At 45.5% G+C, this 18,079-nt stretch overlaps 1 protein-coding gene across 3 annotated transcripts in view; it reads left to right on the forward strand.

Moving 5' to 3' along the window:
* GK5 (glycerol kinase 5) overlaps positions 1-18,079 on the forward strand; it is a 252,107-nt gene that overhangs the window by 81,621 nt on the left and 152,407 nt on the right. For all 3 annotated transcript variants that reach the window (XM_069213924.1, XM_069213925.1, XM_069213926.1), the window contains exon 4: positions 6,922-7,015. In XM_069213924.1, coding sequence (XP_069070025.1) covers positions 6,922-7,015 — 94 coding nt within the window. The remainder of the gene's footprint in view (positions 1-6,921; positions 7,016-18,079) is intronic.

Below are 18,079 nucleotides of genomic sequence, written 5' to 3' on the forward strand. Positions count from 1 at the left end.
GACCCCAACACCACCACCCTGCTCGACAACCTCGCCAACCTCGGCCTCAAACAACTGGTGAACACCGCCACCCACATCGCCGGACACACGCTCGACCCTATCTTCTCCGCCAGCAAACACGTCTTCTTCAGCCACACCTCTGCCCTACACTGGACCGACCACAGCTGCGTCCACTTCACATTCCGACGCGAGACCTCCCACCTCCGCACTCAACCCATCCCTCATCGACAGTGGAACAAGATCCCTGAAGAGCAACTCTTCTCCGCTCTCGCCGCCAACCAACCCACCCTCACCACCGACCCCAACGACGCAGCTCTCAACCTCACAAACTGGATCTCCAACTGCGCTGACAACCTTGCTCCCCTCAAACGCACGCATCGACAGACCAACACCAAAAAACCTCTCTGGTTCTCTGACACCCTCAAAGAATCAAAGAAAACTTGTCGTGCCCTTGAGAAGGCCTGGCGCAAGGACCACACCGCTGACAACATGACCGCCCTCAAGAACGCTACACGCGAACACCACCACCTGATCCGCACTGCCAAAAGGAACTTTTTCACCGACAGACTAGACAAAAACAGCCACAACAGCAGAGAACTCTTCAGCATCGTCAAAGAGTTCTCCAACCCCAGCGCCAGCGCCAACGCCGTCACGCCCTCACAGGATTTGTGCGAATCCCTCGCCACTTTCTTCCATCGCAAGATCAGCGACCTCCACGACAGCTTCGGACACCAGACCCAACCATACACCACTGAACCCGCTTCCCCGGACATCACCCTCAACAACTGGACCCACATCAACACGGAAGAAACCAAATCCATCATGAATTCTATCCACTCCGGCGCCCCTTCGGACCCCTGCCCGCACTTCATCTTTAACAAAGCCGACGACATCATCGCCCCGCACCTCCAGACCGTCATCAACTCTTCTTTTTCTTCTGCTACCTTCCCCGAATGCTGGAAGCACGCTGAAGTCAACGCCCTACTAAAGAAACCTACGGCTGACCCAAGCGACCTGAAAAACTTCCGCCCCATCTCTCTTCTACCTTTCCCAGCCAAGGTAATAGAAAAGACCGTCAACAAACAGCTGACCACCTTCCTGGAAGACAACAACCTGCTCGACCCTTCACAAACCGGATTCCGAACCAACCACAGCACGGAAACCGCCCTCATCTCAGTCACAGACGACATCAGAACCCTGATGGACAACGGTGAAACAGTCGCCCTCATTCTCCTCGACCTCTCGGCTGCCTTTGACACCGTCTGTCACCGCACCCTAATCACCCGCCTACGCTCCACCGGGATCCAAGGCCAGGCCCTGGACTGGATCGCCTCCTTCCTCGCTAACCGCTCCCAAAGAGTTTACCTCCCTCCGTTTCGCTCAGAACCCACCAAGATCATCTGCGGCGTACCTCAAGGCTCATCGCTCAGCCCGACACTCTTCAATGTCTACATGAGCCCCCTCGCCGACATCGTACGCAAGCACGACATCATCATCACCTCCTACGCCGACGACACCCAACTTGTACTCTCCCTCACCAAGGACCCCGCCAGCGCCAAGACCAACCTACAAGAGGGTATGAAGGACATCGCAGATTGGATGAGGCTCAGCCGCCTAAAGCTGAACTCTGAAAAAACGGAAGTCCTCATCCTCGGCAACACCCCGTCCGCCTGGGACGACTCCTGGTGGCCCACGGCCCTCGGCACCGCACCGACCCCCGCAGACCACGCCCGCAACCTCGGCTTCATCTTGGACCCTCTTCTCACCATGACCAAGCAAGTCAACGCCGTGTCCTCCGCCTGCTTCCTCACTCTCCGCATGCTCCGCAAGATCTTCGCTGGATCCCCGCCGACACCAGAAAAACCGTGACCCACGCCCTTGTCACGAGTCGGCTGGACTACGGCAACACCCTCTACGCCGGGACCACCGCCAAACTCCAAAACCGCCTGCAACGCATCCAAAACGCCTCGGCCCGCCTCATCCTCGACGTACCCCGCAACAGCCACATCTCCGCACACCTGAGACACCTGCATTGGCTCCCAGTCAGCAAAAGGATCACCTTCCGTCTTCTCACCCACGCACACATAGCCCTCCACAACAAGGGACCGGAATACCTCAACAGACGCCTCAGCTTCTACGTCCCCACCCGCCCCCTCCGCTCCGCTGGCCTCGCACTTGCTGCCGTCCCTCGCACCCGCCGCTCCACGGCGGGTGGGAGATCCTTCTCCTTCCTGGCGGCCAAGACCTGGAACTCCCTCCCCACCAGCCTCAGGACCACCCAGGACCACTCCGCTTTCCGGAGACTCCTAAAGACTTGGCTGTTCGAGCAGCGATAACCCCCCCTTTCCCCCCTAGCGCCTTGAGACCCGCACGGGTGAGTAGCGCGCTTTATAAATGTTAATGATTTGATTTGATTTGTAAACAGACGCTGCCGCCATCTATATAAACATGGATACCCTTAGAGCCAGCCCCACCTCAACCTAGCTAAATGTGACACACTGGCTTATGCCTTATGATTGTTTAAGTACTTCACTTTCCTTCTTTAAGTGGCCATGTCAGGGCTAACATCCGAGATAAAAGACGCATCTCCAGGGCTGGCAGAGACCTTTCTCTTTCTTGTTGCCTACCCCAGGACCAATTCATATTATATTTCCAAAGTCAGTGACCCGGTACTGTGACTTCCTTTCTTGTCATGTATTCTATTGGCTTAGTATAACAAGCATTGGAAAAGCTAATAGGTCTTGCCTATTAGAAATTGGTAACTTTGTTAATGTTTTAGCCATGTTGCCATGTTGAACAGCATTGCGGATGCTGTGCACCAGGGACAAAAAACAGACCTAATGGCAAGACTGCGGTGTCAATTTGTAGGCACATGCATGTGTTTAATATACATGCGTGCATGCATTTGCAAAGGGCACTGATTTGTCTTTTTATTTAGAGATCCAAGGTAAATCCAAAGTGCTGTTTTAAAACTCAGCTAGAAGCATGTGTGAAATGTAAAAAAAAAAGGAATCGATCGACACAGCAGCACTTTACAGCTATACAGCCCTTATAGAAATATATAAATAAATCAACTATGAGGATGGAAACCAGGACAGGAAAGGGGGAGGATTAAAGGAGTAATAAGTAAAAAATAAATCGTGGCTGGGGAACATCAGAAAGTAGGTGAAGATGGAGGCAGACTGAAAGGTGCATGCAGGGGAGAAAAAAGAATTAAAACAGTGGGAGGGAGTAGGGAAACAAATTCACCCCCATGGAGTACTGAATTTAAAATAAATACTCTCCTTAGGTATTCAGTGGAAGGATGCGGTGCATTCAGTAACAACTCTGTGAGACCGAAATGCTCCTGCCCAAGCAAGCACAAGAATAGTGAGGAAAGCTATTGAATCAAGAGAAGACTACTGAGATGGACAACAAAACCATCAGTCATGAGCAAGAGACTGACCCAAAACCTGTATTATTGTGCATATTGGAATCCATAGGTCTGCCTTCTGTCGGCTAAAACTGTCTGTACTCAAGGAAGAAAAATGGCTTCCACCCAGCAAGTGCTGCTAGTTTTCAGGTGTCCAGCAATGGTTACCTTTCCCTTTTAGATGAAAAAGGATAATTGTGAGAAGCTACACTTTCGGGTTGTCATTCTCATATGCATCGAAGTCGTGACATAAAAATGTTGATGGGGCCCAGGTTATATGAAAAGCTCCACCCCCAAATGCTGTGTGCACCACAGGGGATACTGTAGCTCATGCACTGCAAGAAACAAGGGAGTGAGTCAGGAATGACCCCACCATAAAAACCCTTTTCAATTCACACATGCTTTTATTAGGGGTGGGTGGTGAACTCTGCTCTGCTCGCGAAGTTTGCAGTGTTTTTCCCACTCTGCGCTCCGCTTAGAGCGCTGAGTTCCGAAAAACTCTACGGAGCATAGTTTTTTTCATTTGCACTTGTCAGCGTTAAGTTGGTGAGCGCAAACGAGGAAAATCTTACTCAGGCCACCTCCCAGAGAGATTTCTCAACGCAGGCGGTCGCAGATGGTCGCTACTGCGCGTGTTGAGAAACCTTCTGTTTGTGTTGAGAAAGGTGCTACTCGAGTAGAAAATCTACTTGAGTGGCAGCGGCGCCCTCTTGCGCTGCACGTTGTGCTATTCACGCAGATTTTTCAGCACGGGACAAACACCCAGCAATAAAAATCAGCACGAACGGCGTGACCTACCGCGCTCTGCCGTTTGTGGACCTCCGCGTAGTGTGTCAGAGTTTTTTGGCCAGTTTGCTGAGTTCCTCATAGCTAAACTCTGCCCAGATCTAGCTTTTATTTCTTTTTCCATGGCATTGGTGTCAGATTGTGTAAAACTCATGAATTACCTTAGAGTTTTCTGCACACATGGGGACGGCAATGCCTTTGTTGTTTGATGTCTAAAACATCTATACCCTTTTTGTCAGAATGAGCAAAAACTAATTCATTGGAGCGATACATTTGGTGACTGTCACAGTGTCGAGACTAATGAGCATGGGATATCTTAATTACTCCACGTTCCTAAAGGCAATAAGTTGCGCTTTGCTTTTAGCTAGGGGCATTCTGCTGTGAAGGAGTTTTCTACGTTGCATTTTTTTTTTTTTTGAACATAAAAACAGAGAATGCGTGCCATGTGGCATATTGCTTGCTGTCCAAGCACATGCTTGTAAATCCAAACGCCTAAGTACAAAAGACTAAAACAAACCAACATGATGATGATGATGTGCTCTAGGGAGAAGTGATGAAGTACCGTGGCTCGCGCCCTTATGGAACAGTCTTCAAGTTCAGTAGCGTGAAGCGCACAGTAGGCAGTGTAATAGCACGCTACAGCTTACGAATATGAGGTAAAGGGGTCCTTCCTGGTGAGGCAGTGCCCCCACCTCCCCCCAATCATCGTGAGTAATTGTAATTGATTAGAAATTGCATGTGCCATTAATGCGTGAATTTTATGTCTGTTTCTATCTACTTATTTATCTCTCTCCGAATCCCTCTAATTGCAGTGACTGTTTCTATATTAATTTTCATTTATTCTCTGCCCGTTGCTTATCCTCTCTCACTCTGGTTTTTACCCATTTACTGCCTTCTCTCCTCTCTCTGTGTATGCTCTCTCTCTGTTATATCTCGGAATTTAATATTCTGCTGCCTACAGCGTTTTCTTTTTCTTCTTCGTGGCCTCTGAAGCCACCCCTTTTCCATTTCTGAGCTGTTTCCTTCTGTGTTCAAAGCTTAGTTTTATTTCTCGTCTTTTTATTTCGCCCCTCTTTCTACTCTTCAAAGCATTACTCCACTCACAGTCATTCTTCCCACTTAGACTAGCCTCTTGTCCCCACCGTTTTATATTATTATTTTCACTCCCCCCTCTTGGTCATCCTTGCACTCTCAATTTCATTTGGCCCATCTTCCCCTCTTTTCTCCCATCTTTTTCCATTCTTCGATTTCTGCCTTCCTCTCTTTCCGTATTCCTCGCACTTGCCCTTCCTGTATATTTATATTCCCCTCTCACCTCCTTCCCTTCTTCCCTTCTCTCTTCCTTCCTGCCCTGCACGTGCAACACTCAGTCGTGTCTGAGCGCCTGCCGAGTCTTGGTGGCCCATGTTTTTACTGGTAAGGTCAAAACTGCAAGTTAAATCTACTTGAATACCTAGTTGTCTTTAGACAAAGCTTGATACTTTTGCCTTCAGCTCAGATGTACGGATCAACACGATCCGCTATCATAGCGGTTTATCGTAGGATCGCTGTAGAATCGTAGAATTGATCTGATGACTGTTGGTTTGAGTAAGTAGTCTCACTAGATAATTCATCAAAATCTGGTGATGTCTAATCTCAACAGTGGTCAGTTTTATGATGGAAAGTCGCACCGTAGAGTTTGTCCTCTGATAGACCGTTTCACAGGAGAGTCCATCCAACGAAGAATAATATCATCAGCGAGAGCATCTGATAATTGCAAAGCTTGCTAGAGAGTTCACCTCACTATGGCTTGTCTCATCAGAGAGGCCAACTCAATATGCAAGTTTAACCAAAAAGATCATCTTATTATGGCATCACCCCCAGAGATACCACCTAATAATAACTGATCCCAACAGAGAGCATTCCTGATAATGGCTGCTTTCATCAGAGAGCCGTTGGATGATGGTGCATCAGCAGAACATCTATCAGATAATGACTTGCACCACAAGCCAGGGTATGTAATGATGGCTATTATCAATGGAGAGCCCAACTGTACTGACTCATTGCTCTCACCATAGACCCATGTAACGATAGCGCAAGCTGATAATCCACTTTATGATGGCCACTTTCACCAGGGAGTCATCTGTGTAAAAGCTAGTTTGACCAAATAATTAATCTCATGATTCTTATGACTGCTAGCCCACTGAGGGGGACCACACAAGTAAGGCTAGCCTCAGCAGAGAGCCTATCCTTGTATGATAGACTAACTAGAAAGAGTCTCCCGATAATGGTGGTCTCACCAGAGAGGCATGATTGCTGCTCACCAGAGCTCATCCTATGATGTTTGTAGCATCAAGGACACCATCAGTTGATGCTTAGTTAGCATAGACAGAGGCCAACTCACTATGAACACTAGTCCAGAGAGCCCATCATCTCATAACAGTCAATTAGTTTCACCAAAGATGCTGTCTCTTGATGACTTGTGTCCTACACTATGCAGTGCTAAATAAGAGTCATGTTCTTGCGGTCTCCATTCTCCTCCTACTTTGTTGAGTGTAGCTGCTCCCCCTACTCGACATCAGGCAACCACATTTCAGACTCTTACAACACTAGTAGACTGTTATTTAAAAACACCAATACTTGGTAATGTCACTTTCAAATGTTAATGTGCTTTCTCCTATTCTGTAGAATATATTACAGTGTGGGCAAATGAAAACGTTTTTACTTAGTATGTTATTTTCTAGGACAAATGGCCTTCATTTTCATAACTTCATAAGCTGGCAGGACCTGAGAGCAGCTGAACTTGTGAAATCCTGGAATGAGTCTTTTTCACTGAAGGTAAACATCCTCAGAGGGTAACGTGAGCTACTTGTATGCTTTATTTATTATATATTTTTTGTGAACGTCTGGAAAGGACTTGTGATTTGGTAAATTTGGTAATATCAAGTAACAGTTTTTGTACATGTAGTCCCTGAGTCACTAGCTTACCTTTATTAGATATGTCCTAACAACTTGTTTTTTTGTCTCATTCTTCTGCGCTAGATGACTTTCAGTCATGCATGCAAAGAAATTCATTAATTCCTTATTAAAATGTAGGTACATTTTTTTGTACAAATTAGAGTAAGATAAACTACAGTTAGTATTGCATGTAAAAAAAAAATTACATTGCTTGCTGCCAAGTTGTAGACAAATATACCATACATCAAGCAAGATGATGCTTCGGTACTAGTTTGTTTAATACATCTCTGTGAATACGCGAAGGCCCAGATTACTAGTATCCCAGACTGGGTATTTATCGCAACTGGTAAAATTCTTTCACGTTGGGTGCGGGGTTTACCCGGTGTGATAAATACGACCTATTTTGAATTCCAGTCCAAAATGGGAAATAAAATGCAGATTTTCTTGATTATGCATACAGTAATTATTAGCGAACATCTTTCCCCACTTAATTTCTTGGGAGTTTGGTTTCAGAATAGAACAGATTACCATCAAAATGCAAGCTGGTGGACAATTTTATCTGTAGTGTTCCAGCATATTACACCGAATTGGAAAGACTTTTAAGTTGGTACAACGGCATTTGCTATAACCGTGGGATGAATACAGCCATTTTCCTCCCTCCAGCGTTGTGTAATATATGAATTGCAACGTGGAGGTCATTTACGGCACATTTATCTAGAGTATAAAAATGCTTTAGATGCAATACAATTTGTAACGGAGAAAGCTTGTCCGCCTTTGTTCTACAAATCTTTTGCAAAAAATACATCGATTTTAAAAGCTCATAGTTATGAATTTTCAATTGGGTTTAATCTTACTTATTTCAACTGCACTATTTATTTAGTACACCAGCAGGTGAATGATTTTTTTGAATTTATTTGTTAGAGTTTGTACTATGCTTTGATGCCCCATGCCAAGTCTTCTCTATAAAATGCAATACCAATAGCATTGCAAAGCCAATAGGTCTTGCCTATGTAAGAGCTTTGCCAATATATTTTAGCCATTGTGGATGCTGTTCAGCATAGCTAAAAATTAGTGGGGTGAAGGAAAGTGGAGTTGCCTAAAATGAAGTAGAGTGGAGTGGTGTAGAGAGTCGTAGAGTGGTATAGGGTAGAGTTGAGTGGCGTGGAATGACATGGCGTGGCATAGAATGGAGTGGTGTTGAGTGTTATGGAGTGTCTTGAAGGGCGTAGAGGGTTGTGGAGTAGAGTTGAGTGGCATAGAGTGGAGTACGGTGTCAAGTGGAGTAGAGTACAGTGGCATAGAGTGTTGTGGGGGTGGTGTAGAGCAGCAGGAGTGGCGTATAAGGTGTTGAATCGAGTGAGTATGGTGTTGTAAAATAGAGTGACATAAAGCAGAGTAGATTGTCGTAGAGTGCAGTGGAGTAGTGTAGGAGAGTGGAATGGCAGAGTGGGGTAGAGTGTTGTAGAGTCAGGTGGAGTGCAGCGACAGAGTGGAGTGGAGTGATGTGGAGTGGAGCATTGGAGTAGAGTGGAGTAGAGTGTCAAAGAATCAAGTGGAGTAACGTGGCATGGAGTGGTGTAGAGGGAGTTGTGTAGAGCGTTGTAGAGTGGAGTAGTGTCATAGAGTGGAGCAGAGTTCCACAGAGTGAAGTAGAGTTTAATGGAGTAGAGTGGAGTATCATAGAGTAGTCTAGAGTGAAGTGTCGTTAAGTACAGCAGTGCAGAGTAGGTTGGTGTAGAGTGCATTGGTTTTGAGTAAAGTAGTGTAGCGTCCATTGGCGTAGAGTGGTACATAGGTGCTTGCAGTGGCATGGAGTGCAATGGCATAGAGTGGAGTAGAGTAGAGTGCAGCAGCAGAGAATGAAGTGTCATAGAGTGGAGTGGTGCAGGTAGAGCGCAGAGGTGTAGAGTGGCATAGAGTGGAGTGCATAGAGTAAAATGGTGGTGAGTGCAGTGGTGCAGAGTAGTATGGTGTGGAGTGCAGTAAAGTGGCATAGAGTTGACTGGTGTAGAGTGCAGTGGCATACAGTACAGAGTAGAGTGGGTTGAGTTCAGTGGCGGAGAGTGCAGTCTTGCAGAGTAGAGTTCAGTGGCATAGAATGCATTGGCGTAGAGTGTTGTGGAATACAATGGTGCATGGTAGAGTGCACTGTCGTAGAGTAGAGTGGTGTAGAGTAGAGAGGCATAGAGTGAAGTGGCGTAGAGTGGAGTGTCAGAGTGCAATGGTGCACAGTAGATTAGGCTGGTGTAGAGTGGATTGGCATAGAGTGGTGCATAGTAGAGTGCAGTGGTACAGAGTAGAGTGGCACAGAGTAGAGTGGCAGAAAACACAGTGTTGCAGAGTAGTCTGTTGTAGAGTGCAGTGGCGTAGAGGGGTGCAGAGTAAAGTGACGTAGAGTGAAATGGTATAGAGTCCAGTAGGGTAGAGTAGTGTGTTGTAGAGTATAGCGGCATACAGGGCAGTGTTGCAGAGTAGACTGACGTAGAGCCCAGTGACATAGAGTGCGTTGGTTTGAGTAAAGTGGCATAGAGTGCATTGGCATAGAGTGTATTGGTGTAGAATAGAATGGCGTAAAGTCCAGTTGGATGGAGTGGGGCAAGATAGATTGCAGTGGTATAGACTGGAATGGTGCAGAGTAGGCTAGAGTGGTGTAGAGTGCAATGGCATAGAGTAGATTGTTCAGCGGAGAGGGAAGTGGCATAGAGTAGAGTGTTGCAGAGTACAGTGGTATAGTTTAGAGTGGCTTAGAGTGGAATGGCGTAGTGTCAGTGGCAAAGAGTGCAGTGGTGCATAGTAGAGTAGTGTGGGATAAAGTGTATTGGCATAGAGTAGAGTGGTGTCGAGTGAGTAGAGTGTGCAGAGTATAGTGTGGAGTGGCATATGGTGGATTGGTGCAAAGTACAGTGAAGTGGAGTAAAGTGGAGAATGCATGGTATGGTAGCACACTACCATCACAGAGAGCACCTCTTCATTTGAAAGGACCGTTACATTTGCACGAGCATTCAGTTTTACTGATGAAAGTATACAGCGCAAAAATGATAATTCGTGGCAATGTCCTCACTTAGTGTATTTTTTTTTTTTTTTTTTTTTAGCGTATTCAAATATTTTTGTTTCCACCACACTTCAGAATTACCAAAAAATATGCTTCATTTGTGCATTCCTTATTCTGATATACTTTGAACTATCTGCACAGTTCAGTTACAGACATTTATATTTTGTTTTGTGATAGAAAAAAACAACATGGTAGAGCACACCCTAAGTAGTCAGCAGGATTGTCACATAAATCCTCTCACTTTGAAGTCAGAGAAAGAAAACTAAACACCAAGACATAGTTTGACATTTAAACTCTGTCTCTGAATGCACAACAAATGTGACAAGATAAGAACAAGAAATGGAGGCATGTTTACAGAAATCTGGAACGGAAAAGTCCTCAGCATGGTCAAAACATGTACCCCTGCCCTGAGTGCCCCTCTGTACTGTTGTTTGTATCCCCAGTGCTGATTTATTTTTTGTCATAGGCAAACAAACCATGAGTGTGCGCCATGACTTAAGCGTGTCTGACCGACTGCGGTCTTTTTGGAGCAGGAGGGGGGCCCAAAGCGCTACCATCATAGTGGTGGAAGGCTACCACCTTCAACATGAGATAAGCAGCACAAGCACAGTGGTGGCAGCATGCTGTGTAGTGATCAGTAGTAGTGAACAAGGCCTTTTAGTCTGTGTCACTTGAGTGAGGGCTACAGGCTCTCTCACCCGTTTAAAGGTTCCGCTGCTGTGTGCTTAACTCACCCTTGGCCTTGGTTTGTGTGCCTGGGAAGGGTACAGAGCACGGATAAAGCAACACTGAATAGTTCACATGTGATAAATACATGTACTTGGTGTATGTCTGCCTGAACAGAATACATTGCATGAGAGATGTAATGTTGTGCAGTGCGTTTGCAGGGAAAACTTGTGATGGGTGTATGTGTGCTTACGTAAAGTACAATACAAGAAGGGTGGAGTGTTGTGTTGCTTGCATAGTGAGTGTGTGTTTGTAAATAACACATCCTAGTTAAAAATAGAAATGCTTCAGTGCTGAACAGTGTTTGCAGATTGAGTGTGCATAGAGGTAACAGTGCTGGACCCAAAGTGGGTAGTGAATGTACACTGAGTTACTGTGCCTGCAATAGTACATTGTATGGAGGACCCTGGATTCCATTAAATGCAGGCCTGGTGGGTGAAGGCATGAGGAGGAGAGGAATCCCCGCGAACAGGTTGGTGTATTACTGCATTCCTGTGAGCTGGGTAGGACACAGTGAAGAAAAATAAAAGTAAGGGTGTCCTTTAAACGTCAAAAGACTGCTCTTTGATTCAGGGATAGAATATAAAGAAGGGGCCTGGACCATCTCAGGAAGGGTGATGGAGCTGATAAGGGAATCTGAAAGGGTAGGAGTGGGGAGTCTGGGATTAACTTTTTGATGTACATATCACTGTGGCTGACATCCAGGTGTGAACTCTGGTCACTCGCAGGAATTGTCTTGTGAACAGTACACTTCGGAGTCGTGCCTGCTGTGACAAACATCTTTCATGAAGAAAAGTGAAAAGGGGAAGTGCCCACTTCAAAAGAAGCAGAACTCCAAATTAAAACTTCAAAAACCCAGGCCCGATAGACATTTTGTGTCTGGAAAAGTGCCATAAGAAGTTGAGGTTGAGTCCCCAACAATTGGTCATCTGCCTAGCAGCCAGATGGGCTGTATGAGAAGGAGAAGCTCTGCAAGAATTCTGCCTGTGACCAGGGCTGGAGGCCAAGGCCTGCTAGCCTCCCTGCTGGATGAGGGGACATCACCACTGAAACCAAGACCACCTGTTCTGGAGCGTCTGCACCTGCCTGCTTGCCAGGACCAGTGGGAGGAAGAGGGGAGCATTGCGGGGAGCAAGGTCCAGTGGGTACACCTAACGTGAGGTCTCCCTGTGCGAGAATTTGGCCATGCACCAATCGGACTGCCGCATTTGTGCAGGATTGTTTCCAGTGCCCCCCGTATGCCAGGAGAGGACCACCATAGTCTGAACTGTGTATTGAGCACCGTGTGGGTCTTGCTACGCCCGTACTGCCACGCTGCAGTGACCAAGTATGCCAGAAAGGAGCCACCCATAAAGTTGTCATTTTAAGGAGTGCCAAGTCTTGTGACTGTCTGGACCGGGCGGTTGTGCTGGGCAAACCTGTACCCATATGACCACGTACCACAGCAATTCCATATGCCAGGATGGGCTGCCAGTAAAACATTGTCAAAGGATTCAGGCCACTGCCTGTAGTAGAGACTGAGGCTATCATCTGCAGGTTGATCCCGCACTGTGAGGAAAATGCCCCCCACTCACCACAGAGAGATGCCGGAGATGCCATGGATGATGTAACATTCTTGCTTTCTCCAGTCAAGAGGTGAGGAAATGATTCCTCCCACAACCTTCACCCCCCCCCTCCTACCTGTTGAGTAAAGTCAATTTAGCACATCTTCATGAGCAGGGAGCAGTTCCAGCATCTGAGAGACCTCTGGCAGAGCTGTGCAGGAGAGTCGGGTGCTGCAGTGAGCAGCCTGACTTCTCTGAACTGAGCAGGATGCACGGGTGTGGATTAAAGGTGCCCGCTGCATCGCTGAACTCTTCATTGCTGTGAGAGCAGGGTCAAACATGAACTGGACTAGTTGGGCTCAAGGGGACTTGCTGCTAATGGTGCTACGACACCATAAACACTTCTGACTAAATTCCTAATGAGTCAAAGGGAGAGCTCTATAGCACAGCCTAATAGTTTGCATTCCTGATGTGGCCACCAATGAATGGAGATTAACTCTGAACATGTTACACAAACGAGGGAGGGACAGGGATTTGGCTGACTAGAGCCCAGACCTCTGAGGGGATTGTGTTGTTGCTTCTGAATATCATAATTTGTTGCATGTGTAGAGTAAGAAATAAAATACTACTTTTCTTATGAAAGCATGTATTTGGCTGGACATTGATTTATTATCCACATTGTTTACACTTTCACTTATGAGTTGTGTTCACTGACCTCTATCTACATCCCCTCCTCAGAGGGAGCTTTTACTGCTCGAGCACGGCTACCATTGAGAGTCAAGTGCAGAAGAGGTACTTGACCCAATTAAGTGAAATCCATAGTAGGTCTGGCCCCGGGACATCAGGAGTTAGAGACCTCAACCACCACGGTTGGGCCCATTAACTCCTGTGCGCCTCGTGGCCCTCTAAAAGAGGTTCTGACAGCATCCCATGTCCCATATGGCCGAGACATCCTCCTCATCTGTGGAAAGAATTGAACACTTAGTAAAAAAGTTTAAAAACAAGAAGAAAGCTGAGCACATGCCTAGCCCTAAGCCAATATTACCTTCCATGTGTCTACTCCACTTTACCTCAACAGTCTCTTTCCTTAGATGAAGTGGGAGAATGTGTTAGGGTTGCATTCCTCAGAGAACTTTCAGATGTGTACTATTTGTCATTGTGTTGCAACTCCTGTTCCCACATTTTCATGTTTTAGACCTCCACAGTTACACTTATTGCGTGCAGCCTCTCCATCACATTCCTTAGAGTACTGTGTGCAGAGCCATAGGGTGGTGGGTGTTTAACAACTGTGTGCTTTTGTAACCAAACGTCTGGGGAGCTAGCAACCCCAAGAGATCTGAAGTAGTCACTAACCTGAAGCAGAAAGTTAGTACAAACTCTAACTTCAAGAACATTAAATCTAAATCAACAAGGAAACCATGCATATGTTGTGGACTAAGCTTCTGCCCCTATGTTAGTTATCCCCAACATGGCCCTGTGTGCCGAAGGACTAAATTACTTCACACCGCACCACAGGTCAAGCTCCTACTTGGAGAGAGCAGAGCAGTAATTTCAGTAGTCATCTGCTATCTTAGAAACCTCTCAGCACTGGTAAGGTATTCAAGGGATCTATCCATTGCCTAAATCCTCAGACCTATACACCTCTTTGTGTTGGTGACTAAGATCTATTCCTTGGATCACTCTCCTAAATTTTCTTCAGGAACTGGATACAAATGTCTTTTACTATCACTGATCTAAAAACAGCAGTTGCTCACTTTGAACCGTGTACCTATTCAGGACTAGTGCCCTTTTCACACAGTCCCTCAAGTTCTCTGGCTAATATTAGATAAGAGAGAGAGAAATTAAATAAGGCAAAATTCTGAACTTCTAAATTAGATAAACGTAAATGTGCATTTTATGAAATTGCACCTGTACTTGCAACAGCAGTGGTCTCTTACAGGTCACCTAACTCTTGATCATCAGATATATGTATTTGATCTGTCTACTGTTTGCATTGTGTTCCTCAAAAGATAAGGGGCACTTGAAAACAGTCCCTTTGTTGCAAAGCAGAGCTTAATGCATAATGTCTACTTTTAAAGTGGCTTTATGATGACTGGTTCCATACATATGGGTAAATGCAGGGGCTCCTGAGAAAAACCTCCATGTTTCCACTTTGATATGGGTGTCTTAAAAGAACAATAAATGTCCACAGTTTATTAGGAGGGTGACATATTAGGTGGCATTACAACAAATGCTCCAACGGGTTGACTCCAACCATTTGTAGAGCTGTCATGGTTTGTTGAAGAAAAGCCTCTTTCATGTTTGCGTAAGCATGAAAAGTATTTAGTGCCACAATTTAGAGTCGCACCAAACAAGGGGACACCCTTACATCAGAAATAGACAAGCGCCTGCGGGCTGAAGGCAAGAGGCAAACTCATCTTCTTTTATAGATGATTTCTAATATTGATCACATGACTGTTTTCTACTACAATATAAGCAGGTTGAGTTGAGTTCATGAGAGAGCTGGCAGATGGCTGTTATAAGTAACAGCAAGGTAAACAATTTCACTTGAGCATTCTCATTTGAAAAATGTACATTTCACCACGCCTCAAAGATGGGCACATCCAATTAGCAGAGTTAACATGAGCAGAAAAACATGGGGGTTAAGGAGCTTTTATAGTCAAGCACCAGTATTTTTAATTTTAGAATTGATTGGCTGAAGCACCTTAGCTCCTGATGGGTTACCCCGCTACATCCTTGTGGACTGATTCTGGAACATTTTGTATACCTTATGTGGGGATGTGATTAATGTTCCTGTTACTTAGAGAACTGAGGGCTATGAGTCAAGATTGTGTGCGGACCATTGCACCTAGTATGGAGTGCCAGTAAACCAACCCTTGCAATCCTTATAGATTTCGCTCCTCAGTGAGCGTGGTTCTGGATTCAGTTCTTTCCCCAAGGAAACACCAGATATGTTCACCTGGAAAGAAGTGCTCTCATAATCATATTTCTTACCTCTGTTCCAGAAGCCATCTTTCCCCTCAACATTCAGTTGTGGGGTGATGTACATATTCTCAGAGACTGTCTACCTTACGATTACATTAGAAATTTCTAACATTTGCTTGAAGACGGTCACTCATAGAATCCCTTAGGGAGGCCCATTGCCGTGTTAAATCAATGGTGAGTTGAATGCCTGAAGGAGTGACATTTAGGCATTGGGCTTGGTCCAAGATTTCTGGTCTGTAGTGACATGAGAGAAGACTTTACATCTTCTCTTTTATGTAGGTCCCTTTTTGCCTCAGGAGTGATGACGGTCTCATTCAATACAAGACTGCAGATGTTGCAGCCTAACTCCTGTTGGCAATTCTGATCAGATAAAAGAACGCTCCCCAAGATATTAATCAATCCACATGAGATAAGTCTACTTACATACTTGCGGGCTCCCTCATCTCGTCATTCAACTCTGTGACCACTGTGCAGAAAACCTTATGAATATCATGCATATGAATTATTCGAGAAGCAGCCTAAACCACGACCCCTTAACAATGACGGCATTGTTCACGAAAGCCGAACAACACTTTCCTGAACACTGACCCTGTTTTCCTGTGCCTTAACCATGCATGTCCGGAACAACAAACATGCATGGTTAAGGCAGAGGAAAACAGACTCCGGATCAGAGAGAATGCGGTCAGGTAGGTAGGGATGGGGGGTAGTTTTAGGGGCGGGTGGGGGTAGTTTTAGTTTTTAAAGGCAGGGGTGGGGGTCAGAGTAGTTTTAGTTTTTTAGGGGCAGGGTGGGGGGTCGGGGGATAATTTGAGGTTTTAATGGCGGGGTGGGGGGGTGGATAGTTTTAGGGGTGGGATTGGGGTAATTTTAGTTTTTGGGGGTGGGGGGTCGGGGTAGTTTTAGGTTTTAGGGGTGGGGGTCAGAGTAGTTTTAGGAGCGGGGTATGGGGTTGGGGTAGTTTTAGGCTTTAGGGGCGGGGTGTGGGGTTGGGGTAGTTTTAGGTTTTAGAGGCGGGTGGAGGTCGGGGTAGTTTTAGGGGTGGGGGTAGGGGTCGGGGTAGTTTTACCGGCAGGTGAGGGGGGTCGCAGTAGTTCTGGGGGCGGAGTGGGGGGTTGCGGTAGTTTTAGGGATGGGCGGGGGTTACAGTAGTTTTAGGGGCGGGGTGGGGTCGCATGCTGGAACCATGCATGCCGTTCCATGGATGCCTTTATCAGGCATGCCTTTACAATGAAAAATGGTTGTTAAGGCATTTGTGGTAAAGGCATTAGTGGTAACAACGCAGTCGTTGGTCCAATCGCGTTGTTCAGGCATGCATGGTTTCAGCATGCGTTGTTCTGATGTATATTCAAATTATTCATTTATTCCAATTTCTTTAAATATTCTCTTGTCAATTCATCACATTTTATACAACATAATTAGCACAAGCCATATTACACATCAACACAGAAGAATTGATACAGGGCTGAAATCGATAGTCATAAAAACCTACACATCTACCACATTCTATCACTATTTAATTAGGATTTTATTTTTGATATATAATTAATCAGTGGCAGTAGATTGTGTTACAGTTTTGACCAGGTCTGCTTGAGGTTTATTCTGCTCTGTTCTCAACGTTCCCCTGTAACAGAGCCAGGTGAAAGCAAGTGCTTGATGTCTGGCTTCAATGCTTTCACGCAGACAAATATGCTCATGGACACAGGAAAAAGTCTGATAGTAAGATCAACCTGTTTTTCTTTGCCTATGCTGATACACAAGGTGCCAGAACCTAAAATCATATAAATATTTCCCTTTGACACAAAATATCATTACGGGGGAACATTGCATTCTGGTGTGAAAAATTAGCCAAGTTGCCTAATTTTTATGTTCAAAAGTAAGATGTCCTTTAAATACAGACTGCATGTTTTATTAAATGTTTGTCGTTTTCAAGTGCACTTCACCGAATAAGGGTGTGCTTCAAGGACATATCTGCTGTCTTCGCAGGGTTAATATTCAATATTTAATTAATCATTGTATGGAAGGCCGCAAAATTAATTTTCTTTCTATCACCTAGAACATTAATTAAGGATTCTATGTATTCTGACTTAGATAGAATATTAATTTAGACTTTTCTTCTCCTGGCGTACCTATATCCAGAAGCACCTGTCCTTAAAGGTGAGGCGAAGAAAGTTATTTCTCTGAGAGTCGTATTGCTCTAAATTCTCAGTGGCATATGGAACCATTCAGCAACCACACACACTCTTAAAAGTTTACTTAAACAAATGTCTTCTACATGCCACTTCACTGTATTTAAAAGTTGAGAATGGCCCAGCATTTCTTTATCTAGAAATCTAATGTGCCCAACAACACGTGCTGTAAACTATATACTAGTGGGCCAAGATTGCCCAGCTCTGGAGCAGACACTTTCCCTGGAACCTTGATTCAGCTCTCTAAAGGGCATTATCAAGCCCCTGCTATTCCAGAGAGACAAAAGTTTTAGCATTGCCTCCTGAATATTTTGTAGGGTTTGAAAATGGCGATCGGCTGTGGAGCTTGGATCGAATGAGTGCTAGCTCGATTCCCATCCAGGCCTGTTTAATTTTATGGCCAGAGGTGGGTGGTGGATGGCCAGTTCAGATCTCACTGCCTTGGCCATAC

The sequence above is a fragment of the Pleurodeles waltl genome, chromosome 11, assembly GCF_031143425.1.
Source record: "Pleurodeles waltl isolate 20211129_DDA chromosome 11, aPleWal1.hap1.20221129, whole genome shotgun sequence".
Taxonomy (NCBI): domain Eukaryota; kingdom Metazoa; phylum Chordata; class Amphibia; order Caudata; family Salamandridae; genus Pleurodeles; species Pleurodeles waltl.